Here is a 13,030-nt window from a genome sequence, read left to right as displayed (position 1 = left end):
TCTACCAGTTACCACTTACCAAACTAATCTGCGAACAGTATACCTGTTCATTTCCATGGCCCTGAATCTCACAAGCAGGCCTTTGCCTGTCAGCATCCTAAACCAAGGAATACCCTGTACTTGCCTTTCCATTGCAGTCAAAATCTGACATACTATGGACCTGTAGCATTACTTCAAGACTTCACTAGAGAATATCCATATCAGCTAGACTTAAGATTGTTCTGGACAATATATTTCCACCTACAGAGCCATTCAAATTTCAGATCTTTGTTCATCACGTGAAATTAGAGGAAGAAGGTTTTACTCATAGCTGATTTATACAGTCCCTTTCCCTTAAATGATAGGGAATCTATACCACAAGTATTCTTTTATACAAGGGTATTTGTCTCTAAAACTGAATTATTGGATGGGCCAGCAATCAAGAATGGTGGGATCAGATGTTTTTGAAGGCTTGCAATGAAGGTCCAGTTCTTGATGGGGATTCTTAATGAACTAAGGAATGAAGGTGTAACAGAGCTTCAGTGTGAATGATGGTATCAGAAATGGCAGGGTGCAAGTACGAGTCCAGAAAGTGAGTAGCAGAGGTTTGTAGAATAGACATGGCCATAATGAAACAAGACCTAACCAGATCAAAGAAAACAAGCAGTAACAGGTAACATCCTCAATGCAAGACAAAAACACAAACACAGGGGTATAAATACACTGAGGGGAAACAAGAAACACCTGGGTCTAATGAGAGGGCGGAGCTACAGGCAGGTGGAGCAGATAACAAGGGGGCAGGACCAAGGAGGAGACCAACAGCAAAAGCACATGGCACAAGTAAAAAAAATTAACAACAAATTAATTTGGCATCCTTGTCTGCATGCTTCCTTTCCCCAAGACACCAATCTTCCATATCTGTAGCGCTTTCATAGCAGTAGCATTAGACTTCAAAGCACCTTCAGTCTTCTTCACCACTTCAGTCAAGCCAAACCCTCTACTGCTTATCAGTTCAGACTAATCATGCCTGTAGAACTAATGTGCCTGCTGAAGACCCCTAGTGGACCAGCAGCTTTAGAGACTCATCTGGACTCTGCATCTAGACTCTGCAAGGTCTGCCAAAGTTCCTCCTGCATCAGCCAATCACCCCATAATACCTGTTGACTAACATCATTACACCCACCTCTGAACTCTTCAGTGATGTGACTAAGCTCTGCTAAATGAATGTTCTATCCATTTAGGGCACCACATCCTGTTTTTTAGCTTTGAAGGGCATCTAAGAGTTTTTTCAAGTTTATTTCATTGGGAGGGCATCTATATGGCACCACATCACATTTTCTCTACTGGAAAAGTACCTTATCATAAATTATTGCATGAAGGGGCACCCTAGAGGGCATTAAATGATTTTAGGGCACTTCCTCTCTTTTTTGTCACTCTAGTAGGCACTTTAGCAACGCTTTTTCAGCCAGGGGGGCAGTCACCCCATAAGCTGAGTCTGCCAGTGACCACTTGCTCTGTGTTTGGTATGTTTGGTAAAGTGTGAAAGCTGTTTTCAAGCCCAGGAGCGCTCCGGAGAACCGATCTCTGGTGCTTCTGAAATCAGTGGTCTGGGGTTGGTTCCAGTGAACTCTAGTGCAGTCCGCTGCACGTGTACAAGCTATCCACTCCTGGTACTATGTTACTTCCATATTCTAGTTTCAGGATGGTTAGGAAAGGATTGTTGTGGACAAAAAGCACTGTTCTTTGCCGCTTGACTGTTGGTATCCAAGGAAACTAATAAAAAGCAGCGAACATACCATTTTGCAATCCCGCAAGCAGAAAAGTGACATAAAAATCTGAGCAATCAATCCATGGATAGATGGAATTCTTGTGTGTGAAAACGCCCTAAACATCTAGCATGGCTGTGCTCAACCAAAGAATCCTGCCTGGCATTATTAATCAGGAAAAAATCTGGGTGATGGTAACTCACACTCCCAAAACCCAGTACTTACCCAACCTGCTCAGCAGTTCACATAAGCTGTAAACATTAGCATGAACACTGAACATGCAACCGAAAACCTTTATTTACCGTTTTCTTTAACAAAATACAATCTGACTGAGCATGCATAAAGCATTATGGGAACAATAGCATGCTCTGATGCCACAATATTATATTACGTACATTTTGTTATACACAAGTGCAGTGACTAAAGTGTTTAAAAGGGAATTCTACTGGGGAATTTTTCCAGTTTCTGCATAATTAAATTGATAAAGATGTAAACAAAGTCATACAGAGAGGTTTGATGTGAAATATGCAGTCCTAGAAAAACTTACAGAGTCAAAATTGTTTAAAGCATTGTTAATGAGAACCAGATGTTCAAAGCATTTATTACTTCTAAAAGCTCTGTAATTTCATCTATCTTATGAAATGATTACGAATATGCTGCCTGATGACTGATGGCAACAACAGTGAGCCTAACAGTGTAACTGGAAGAAACATACAAAATACACAACACATTCAAGTTTCTTCAGTGTTGAAATAATATATGTTTAAAAATGTGGTATCAGAATCATGTGAAAAGTGAAAGAAAAGGAGCAGAGACTTCCTCTCATGTTATCTGATCATCACTGCTTTTGCTCCACAACCACACATACACCTGCAGTTTGTGACCAAGAACAGTTTCACATGTTCTTTAACTCAAATTGATAATCAGAAGTGCTCTGGTTTTCAAGCTGTAGATTAAATCTGTTTGCCGTATGTGTTTGCACAATTTTATTCAGATTGAGTTATTTGTTTGCCCAACAAGACCAGACAAAGAAGCAATTGGCTATGATAAAATACACCAATCAAATTAGGAATTAGCTTTCAGGAAGGTTACATAACGTTCACAAAAAAAAAATTCCAGTAATCACAGCATTTCCTTCAATACTGCTATATATATCCTTGAGAAGAGCAAGGCAGAACACACACAACACTCAGCAACACTTCCAGACATTCTTTCTCGTCCTGCAGCACAATGAAGATTTGGGTGCTCCTCCTGCTGGTGGCGGTGACCAGTGCCAAGGTGTTCGACAGATGCGAGCTGGTGAGAACGCTGAAAGCAGCTGGAATGTCTGGCTTCAAAGGCATCAGTCTGGCTGACTGTGAGTGCTCCAATAGCCTTTTAAATGTTTAGTAGTTTATTTGACGATTGAGGTTTCTCCAGTTTGTTCACAAATAGAGGAACAGGCCTAAAACTTAAACATCTAAATTGTGCAGGACAGCCTACACGATGCATTGTATTACCTTGCTTCATGTGTAGGCACATTATTTTCTCATGAATAAAATGTTATAACACAGTTCTTGCCAGTAGTAAGCAAACAAAGACACAGCTGTACTGATGCAGTATATTCAGGTGGAAATTGTGTACACATCTGAATTGAGTACATTAAATACATTTATTATTTTAGTAGAGCAGAGACAGGAGGGGTTTCATATATGAGACTGAATAGTTGGTGCAGTAAGCTTGCAGTACATGAACGCTGTAAGAAAATCACAGCCTTGCTAAGTGAGCACAGTATAAATGATACAGTTAGTCGTAGATGCAGCATTGAAGTCAGAGATGGCCAAACGTTTTGTGTTGGGGTGTCAGAGTGCAGTGTTTTAGGGGAGCCAAGTAAGTAAATCAAGAAGGTAAGTAGGTTTCAAATCACCTTTTTAATAAATGAAATTTAAATTATGGTATATTTTGTTGCTAAAATACTTTAAAAATACTAATTTAAACAAGAGATATGAAAGTAATAAGATATATATTTAGTATAAATGTATGTTATGTATTTTATGAGTGGACAACAAAATGCAAAGTCACTCTGGATATGAGCATCTGCTAAATGTCATGAATTTATTTGCAGAGAAACCTAATTTCAGCTTTGTTGGTACAGGATAACAGCGTATAAATCACAATTATATTTGTAACTTCTACGAAGATGTTGAAGTGCAAAGGCAGCCTTTAGCTGAATGCATGATAGTTCCTTAAAAAAGGGTAATAATCAACTGTCCTGCATGTTAGATTATGAAATGCCTCAAATCACAAGATTTGTGAGTTACACCCTTAGATGTTAAGACTAAACCTGCCTACATATTTGCATTGTTGATTCTGTATTAAGTCAACTGTTTATTATATTTAAAAGAATGCTTATTATACTCCTTTATCTGTAGGGGTTTGCCTGGCCAACGCAGAGTCCCGCTATAACACTCAGGCCACCAACAAAAACACTGACGGCTCAACGGACTACGGCATTTTCCAGATCAACAACCGCTGGTGGTGTTCTAATGGCCAGTTCCCCAGCCACAACGGCTGTCGAATCTCCTGCAGCCATAAGAACATGTTTTAAAACACTTAACAGTGAAGCATCATGAAGCATTATATAATGATACATGTGTAATGACATGCAACGGACCTGTCATTACCTGACAGGTTTCCATAATAAAAATTACATTGAAAATGGCATACTTTGTGTAAAATGGACCAGACTCATGTAACTAACTTAACTCTTGTTTCCTCCAACAGAACTACTGACTGATAACATCTCCGCTGCCATCCAGTGTGCCAAGACCATAGTGAGTCAGCAGGGCATCTCAGCATGGTAAGAGTAGATAATCAGGTTTAAAGGGCCTATATTATGAAATACAAATGATCCATTCTTTATTTTTAAATAAAAGAGTTTAATGTGCTGGGCAACCACTGTTAAAGTTTCAAAACATACCTTTAACTCTTCAGTCCATAAAGTCCATTAATGGAAATTAAACTGCAAAAACAGCCTGTTTTGAATTAATTGTTTCTGTGATGTCACAAAAACCAAGAAGTCCTGTAGGTCCGGTGTTCGGCACAGATGGCAATTGCTCTACTCAAAACACACACAGTAAACTTGACAATTAACAGATAAGTTGAATCTGGTGTGGTAGAGCAAGAAAACCATCACGCTGTGCTGGACACCAGACCAGGACCGAAGACCCCTGTTGTAAAGGGATAAAGAACGGTTAGAAAATGTAAAAATGAATTATGACTTTTTTGGTACATAAAACCAGAAAAACATCATAAGTGGAGCTCAGGAGAAAAAATAAAATACAAGAAAAATCTACAGACATCACAGACATGGGCCCTTAAATGAACTGACATGAGGAACTTGGTCAAATAAATAACTAAACTGTTTTTTCTTTTTCTTAGGGTGGGGTGGCGTAATAAATGTAAGAACCGAGATGTGAGCCAGTACATCGTTTAAATGAGGAACACTGAACGATGGACTGCAAGCTGAATTAACTGCATCTTGTGAACAACACTTTACTTTTTTAGCACATAGTTTCATATTTTTCTTTTCCATAAAATATTAAAAGCACTAGTGCTGTATTATTGCTTAACTCAAACCACATAAAGTAGAACATAATATAAGTTTTTAATTTGGTAAACATCCATACAAGCTTTAAGAAGAAAACATGCTGCAAATAGCAAAGGGGAAATACATGATTATAATGCTGTAATGTTAGTAATCATTATCAAGACCTGTATATATCAACATGAGCAAAGCATTAAATAAACAGCTAGAACATGCAAAGACATTCTAGGTTTCTTCTGTTGTCAACCAATAATTTACAATAATGGAGAACTGGCTGACTACAGTTTTCTCTGTATGTGCTGTATGGTGTAGACTAAAACTTCAAAGTCTGCATACAAGAAGTTTTTTTCATGCATAAAATATGTGGTAAAGTGTGAATTAAAGATACTAAATTTAATTAAAAACACAGAAGATAATACAACATTTGGACTCAGCAGTAGCTGCGCTAAACACGGTAACCTGGATTAAATGGCCTTCTGTCCTTTAACTAATCATAATGTGTAGAAAAACAATAATAAGATACAGTTATTTCAAAACGCACTTTTTAAAGCATAAACTTTACAAAGGAAGACTTGCATACATAACTGAATACACAAATAATCACTTTAGACATGACCAGCTTCACCTGGCACCTTTGATCTAAAAAAGGAACGGTCATACACTAGATATTAAAACATATTCGGACAGCCCTTCTAATTAGAGAATTCAGCAACTTTCAAGTGCACTTACTGCTGAGCCAGGTGTTCAACTGTGCATGTAAAGCTTGTATGATGTCCACAGAATGGCTTTACCAATAAAACATGAAAACAGCTGCACATGGTCACTGTTCTAAAGGTCAGCCCTTTAGTACTTTGGTCTGTTTTGATGAGGTTAGTGCCCTCTTGTGGGCAAAAATAGGAAGTAGGATTTAGGTCAATTCCACATCACACTACATTTTCCATCTAATTACTTGGCAGCATGATTCTTTAACTATCTGGCCAGTTACAGCTCTAAGAGGGGACTAATTACTGTAGCAGCTGGTTTGGAAGCAGAGTTTTCCAGTACTTTCCAGTTTTTTTCTCTGACTAGATGCAGTACTTTCTTATGGTCTTTTTGCACCGGGCAGTAAGGTATAGTATGGTTAATTCAAACGCAGAACTATCTGTATCCTGGTGGAGTACCTGTTTCTTTTTCCCATCCCACAAAAGAACTGTAAAAAGCAAGTGGAATTCTCTTTAGCTTGTGCGGTCACAAGATTTCTCATGCAAATCTTGTATCATAGTATCTTGGATGTGTGTGGTGGACAATACCTTCTCATTGTGTACTTTTTTCAGATCAGTCCAGTTCTTTCCAGACTTTCTGTAGTGATTGCAGTTGACAAAAATAACTTCTTTAAAAAGATATGATGTGGAAAACCCACACGGGATTATCTGGCCACCACATCATCTTTTAGATTATAAAGTAAGTCTTCCCAGACAACATAGACCATCGGCCATCCACAGCCATCCTGAAGATAGAGAGCACTGTTTCTCAGTTCATCACATTCTTGCCAGATTGCTCCACTCTGGCACTGAACAAACAGAGACTCTTTATATAGTTCTTTCAGTCCTGCAGTAATTGTCTTAGCACACAAGGAGTTTAGAGAAGAGAATAAATCATTTAAGAGACACATGCAAAACTTCCCAGTGCAAAATTTTTCTATTCTCAGTCATTAGATCAAACACTAGTGACATGTTCTTGACATAGATCACCAAAAAGGCTTTAAACATTGGGAACAGACCCTATTTAATAAGTGCTAAAGCCCATCCTACTAGTAAGACTTTCATGTCCTTGGAGGATAGTCCAGATGATCCGACATGGCCTAAACCTCCTCCCCAGTCATGTGTCAAGGAGCAGAGGCATTGCATCCCCTCCCTTTTCTACCAGGTAACACTTACAACTTACCAAACTAATCTACACACAGTACACTTGTTCATCTCCATGGCCCTGAAGCACACAAGTAGCCTTTTCCCTGTCAGCATCCTGCAACAAGGAGAACCCTGCAGGCGACTTTCCATTCCAGTCAAGATCTGACCTACTATGGACCAATAACATCACTTCAAGACTTAACTAGAGATTATCCATATCAGTTTGCTAGACTTAAGAATGTTGGACAATATATTTACACCTATAGAGCCATTCAAATTTCAGATCCTTGTTGATCATTCTTTACTGAAGTATTGGATGGGCCAGCAATCAAGAATGGTGAGATCAGATGTTTTCGAAAGTTTGCACTGAAGGTCCAGTCCTTGATGGAGATTCTGGATTTACTAAGGAATGAAGGTGTAACAGCACTCTAGTGTGGATGATGGCAAAAAGAAAGACCAAGCACAGACACCAACCACTTACAAGGAAGAGGGCCTTAATCATCCAACCGAGAGCAGCTGCATACTGCTCAAGTGAAGGTGTTCATGTGGACAGTGGCCAGAAGACTTATGTCATTTTTGATGATGGCTCAAAAATAATAATAATGCTAGAAAAGTTGGGCTTGGCTCACCTGAAAAGGAGGACTTTGAGCTTTCTGACAGGATGTCTGAAACATTAAAGGTAATTCTGCATCCTTATCTATATCCTTCTTTCTCCAAGACACCAAGCTTCCATATCTGTACCGCTTTCATAGCAGTAGCGCTAGGCTTCAAAGCATGCACATCCAACAGAGGCACTATAGAAAAAATACAGGCATCTCTGGGATTTTGCCACTTCACCTCTTCAGTCAAGCCAATTCTCTACTGTGTATCAACTCTGACTAATCATGCCTATAGAACTGGTGTGCCTGGTGACGCCCCCTGCTGGACCAGCAGTTCTAAAGACTCATCTAGATTCTGCAAGGTCTGCCAAAGTTCCTCCAGCATCAGCCAACCACCCCACATTGCCTGTTGACACCTCTGAACTCTTCAGTAATGTGACTAAGATCTGCCAAATTGGTGTTCTATCATAACAGAGTAACAAAACAGGCAGTTTTTGGCCACCTAAATCTTGAACATTGATGTTCAGAAGTGATTGGATGTTGGCTATATCTGCAAACTCTCTCCTGACGCAGCTGAAGATAGTTGTAACTTGTGGTACATCACATGGGTCATGACAATGAAAAGGATCACATCGTCTGAAACTGCTCATTTAAATATGTCGATAAAATGTTAATGTTTAATGAAGAACTTCTACCTTCCCTAGGAGCAACTGTTCTTGGAGAACTTCTTCACGTTCGTGTGCCAAATCATCTGATTTGTATGAGTTGTGCCAATTTTGCCCCCCAGAAGTATGTTTATGATCATAGCACTCCAGGTGAAAATTAAACTTTTTAGTCGTTTCTGTGTCGACGACTTCCTGCAAAGTCTGGATTCTGTCTCTAAGACCGCAAAGTAGGTCAACAAATTACAGCAACTACTTCTGACTGGTTGCTTTAAATTACTCTAAAGGGGCTGCAACCCTCCTTCAACCCTTAGTCATGTACCAAAGGAGATGAGGTCTGAGCAGCAAGTTATGGTTCTTAAATTGTGCTGATATTCAGAAAAGAGCTCTTGGACTCTTGTGGCAGTTTATGCCTGATACAATAATGTACAATCACTGTCAACTTGCGAGTCCTGAGTTTATGTGCAGTATGTACTGAACTTTGGCAAGTCAGTATGGTCCTCTCAGGTTCCTCATTCCTTACACCACAGGGGTCAAATGTTTGTGCAGTGCCTTTCAGATAAAAAGCAAGATTGGTGTGACCCTCAGCTTCTGACAGAACTTACTGAAGGTGGTGTACTGGGATGACAAACTCCTTTAGCTCCGTGTCCACCCTCAGGCAGATCTTTCTGTGTTCATATCTTCTCAGATGCACTAGAGAGCAAATGGCTCAGTAGCCAACATTCAAACAGAAGATAGAAAGAAGAGTGATAGTGACCTTCCTGCAGCTCTGTCCAGAGTCCCACTCAAGAATCAGCAACCAATTCAAACACTAGGAACTGTACACAACCTACACAACTTAGTTTGACCTTGCAAAGAGAGCTCACCTTCACAACCAGTGGTGTGACTTACTGGACTGACTCCACCACTGCACTTGTTGTTTTAAGAATCATGTTGATGCAAAACATTTGTAGGCATTAGGACAGCCAACATGCAAGAGGTGACTCCCACCTTGCAATTGTGTTGTGTTTCCATTAGTCTGACAATTTGTCAGAAACAGAAGCTTCTATAGAGAGAGAGGAGTACTACACTGGAGGGTGGGATTGGGGGGTTTTGGTCATGGTCTCATTTGGTCAATTGACATAGCACATCTGCAACATGTTCAGGAAGATGTAAAGCAGGGCTTTATTTACCTTAAGCTCTTTTATTTCTGTTTGTTGATGCATACGATTTTGCAGTTCAGCTGCTACAGTTATAACAGTTATAACTTATCAAATATCTGATGTAAAAAGCTATGGTTAAGATTAGCTAACCGTACAGCTGAAAGTGGGTCCATATTCACATATAAGCATTTCTTTCTTTAACAACTTCTGACCAAAAATTATTGTTATACAGCTTGATCTGAAATAGATTTTTCATAAGATGCTGTGATTTTTATGCATCTTTGAGCTACTAAGGGACCGTTGACAATTATAGCAGCAAGTGATAATGTTTGGGGTCCAAGCACGACATGCCATATGGATACTTCTAAGCCTGTATAGGCCTTTAAGCAGAGAGAACACAAATCATGTGCAGTCAGTTTTTTAGAATGACCTCTATTTATATTGATTGTTTATAAAGGGTCCTAAAAGATGTCCTACAGACTGAACTGACCTTTGTATGTTAAGGAATAGATTTTTTTAATTAATTAAAATACATAGAAAGCAGAACAAATTCTAATATGACAAACAGTGTTGGGTTTTCATGTTAAATTCACTAAAATACAATGCCTCAGTGTGAGTGATAGGGCATGGGATTAATATAGTCTATAGACAACTAATGACTAATACAGAGTCATAAGGAGATGATGGAGATAGTAGTATGATTCCATTAAATGCTTTTGAAAATAATAGCAATACTTTAATATCTAGCCAAAAAGAATGAAAGCCAATGTAATGATGGCAAAATTGTTATCATATGTCTTGCATGGCTCTGTTGATCCTCTTCCTGCAGCATTCTGGACAAGCGGGAGCTTATCGGTCAAGTTTTAAGCCTTTAAACATGGCAAAACAAAAGCAGCCAACAGCTTCTTAGCATTATACAAATTACTATATTCAATCAAATGCACAAAATACATAAAAAGCAAGTTTCCCAGTGTTGTAATAATACAAGTGTAATGACACTGAGTCTGAGTAATGAGAGTAACGAGTCAGAGTCATGTGAAAATAAAAAACTCTTGTATGAGACTCTTGTTATCTGATCATCACTGCATTTGCTCCATGACCACATGCACACCTGCAGTTTGCCACCAAATTCCTATCTCAAAATGCTAATCATACAGTGTAGTGGTTTTTGAGTTGTAGATTAAAGAGCAAACATATTTTCTTTTAGAATTTTAATTAAGATATAACTATTTGCTTAACCCACAAGGGCAGATAAAGAAGCAGGCAGTGAAGGCAGTTGAGTATGATAAAATACTACAATCAAATCAGGAAGAACACTGGGAAAAGTTACAGCACGTTCACACTAAATTCCAGCACTTGCAGCAGTTTTTCAAAAGGTATATATTTCCCAGGGAGTGCAAGGCAGAACATAGAACACACAGCATTCAGCAACATTTCGAGAGGTCCATTCTGATCCTGCAACACAATGAAGATTTTGGTGCTTCTTCTGCTGGTGGGGGTTGCCAAGGGCATGTATTATACCAACTGTGAGCTAGCAAGCGTACTGCAAGAAGCTGGAATGGACGGCTACGCAGGTGTCAGCCTAGCTAACTGTGAGTGCATCAAGAGCCATTTAAATTACACTGTTTGTGTTTTAAATACTTTTCTGAAATGCTTTTTAAACATGTCACAGTTGATTTACAGTTTACAGCATGTGTGTGATGCACACATTTAAATCATGTAAATCCACTCAGTGTGTAGCATAGTTGTATTGTAATGACTGTAATCGTTTATATTTAAAAGCCTGCTCGTTGTATCTGTAGGGGTTTGCTTGGCATATGCAGAGTCTAGCTATAACACTCAGGCCATCGACTATGACTCTGATGGTTCGACGGACTACGGCATTTTCCAGATCAACGATCGTTGGTGGTGTACCAATGGCCAGTTCCCCAGCTACGACGGCTGTGGAATCTCCTGTAGTGGTAAGTAAAACAAACTCAACCTTCACCCATTCTTATAATAACTGTATATGAATGTATATACATATATAATCGCAGGAAAGGTTTCCTGTATATGTCAGCTGTTTTTCTTTTCAAAATCTTGTTATATCCAGAATTGTTATGGCATTTTGCAGTGAAGATTAACAGTACTTTATTAAGTGGTGTTCTATTCAGGGGTGCAATCCCTTCACTTTTAAGAGAACCATATTTCTCTTAAAAACCATTTAATCGCTGAAGTAAATCTAAAAAGCTCTTGGTATTGAAAAATAGCAAAACTTAACTAAACAACATATGGATAAATATCAATATTGGTTTTTCAGCCCTAATAGGATTAAGGCATGCAGGCGTAAACACACAGCAGCTACTCTGAATCCGGCAAAAACACTGAATATTGCTTCAAGTTAGAGTCGTCAGTCTCTAGTCTTGAACAATAATACATCAAATAAAATATTTCTATAAATTTAAACCTTTGTGCGTACAACCATGCGTGTGGGATGTTAAAATTCCATATTTAGTTCAAGCCAGATTGTAAAAGACACTTGTTTTTCTTAAACAGAGCTGCTGACTAATAACATCTCAGCTGACATTGCATGTGCCAAGATCATTGTCGACCAGCAGGGCATCTCAGCATGGTAAGACTAAATAATAAGATTTTAATGAACTTTCAGGAGGAACTTGAATCAAATACACAACTGAATTGTTTGTACTTTTTTTCAGGTATGGTTGGCAAGATAAATGCGAGGGCCAGGATGTGAGCCAGTACATCGCAGGCTGTGATGTTTAAATGAGGAGCACAGAACGATGTGCTTCCAAACCTCAATACATTCTGTTTTGTGAAAAAAGGGAAAAAAACACAATACAAATAGCAGGTGGCAAATGCATGATTGTAATGCTGGTTTTAATCAAAGATCATTATCAAACTGTAATAATCAAGACCAGTATAAACCAATATGATAAAAAGCATTGAATAAACTGCTTGAGTATGCAAAGACACACAAAGTTTCTTCTGTTATGACCCAATAACATACAATAATGGAGAACTGACCGCAGTACCTGATGTACAGTGTAGACCAAAAGTTAAAAGGCTGCATTCCTCTAGATTAGAAAATGTGACTGCATACAAATTTGTTTTTGGATTTTCTTTCAAAATATGTAGCAAAATTGTACGAAAGGATTAATTAAAAAAAGGCAGAAGCATATGAGCTGTAGCTAAACACAGTAGCCAACAGTGGATAACTTCGCTTCTGTCCTTCAACTATGAACTATTATATTAGAGAATGTATAAAGACGCAGATCAGATACAGTTAAGTCATTTCAAAAGATATTTTTTTAAATCATTTTTTTTGTTCCAACTTCATAACTATGAACTATGAAAGAAGAGCATGAACAACTGAACTTTCTGAAAGTTACAGAAATGTTCCTCAGGTGATC

The 13,030-nt window shown here is 38.6% G+C and overlaps 2 protein-coding genes across 2 annotated transcripts; both read left to right on the top strand.

Annotated features, from left to right (window-relative positions):
• Nucleotides 1-2,917: 2,917 nt before the first annotated feature.
• LOC118824740 (lysozyme C-like) lies at nt 2,918-5,544 on the top strand. Its single transcript, XM_036595112.1, has 4 exons — nt 2,918-3,102; nt 4,157-4,314; nt 4,508-4,584; nt 5,166-5,544. The coding sequence occupies exons 1-4, from the start codon at nt 2,976-2,978 to the stop codon at nt 5,218-5,220; spliced, it is 417 nt and encodes a 138-aa protein (XP_036451005.1). The 5' UTR covers nt 2,918-2,975; the 3' UTR covers nt 5,221-5,544.
• Nucleotides 5,545-10,986: 5,442 nt separating this feature from the next.
• On the top strand, nt 10,987-12,592 carry LOC118824738 (lysozyme C-like). Its single transcript, XM_036595109.1, has 4 exons — nt 10,987-11,212; nt 11,423-11,581; nt 12,156-12,231; nt 12,317-12,592. Exons 1-4 carry the CDS (start codon nt 11,086-11,088, stop codon nt 12,381-12,383), a joined length of 429 nt encoding a protein of 142 aa, XP_036451002.1. The 5' UTR covers nt 10,987-11,085; the 3' UTR covers nt 12,384-12,592.
• The last annotated feature ends 438 nt before the right edge of the window (nt 12,593-13,030 follow it).

Source organism: Colossoma macropomum, unplaced genomic scaffold, assembly GCF_904425465.1.
Source record: "Colossoma macropomum unplaced genomic scaffold, Colossoma_macropomum, whole genome shotgun sequence".
Taxonomy (NCBI): domain Eukaryota; kingdom Metazoa; phylum Chordata; class Actinopteri; order Characiformes; family Serrasalmidae; genus Colossoma; species Colossoma macropomum.
Note: the sequence above shows the minus strand (reverse complement) of the source record. Positions and strands in the feature narration are given on the sequence as shown.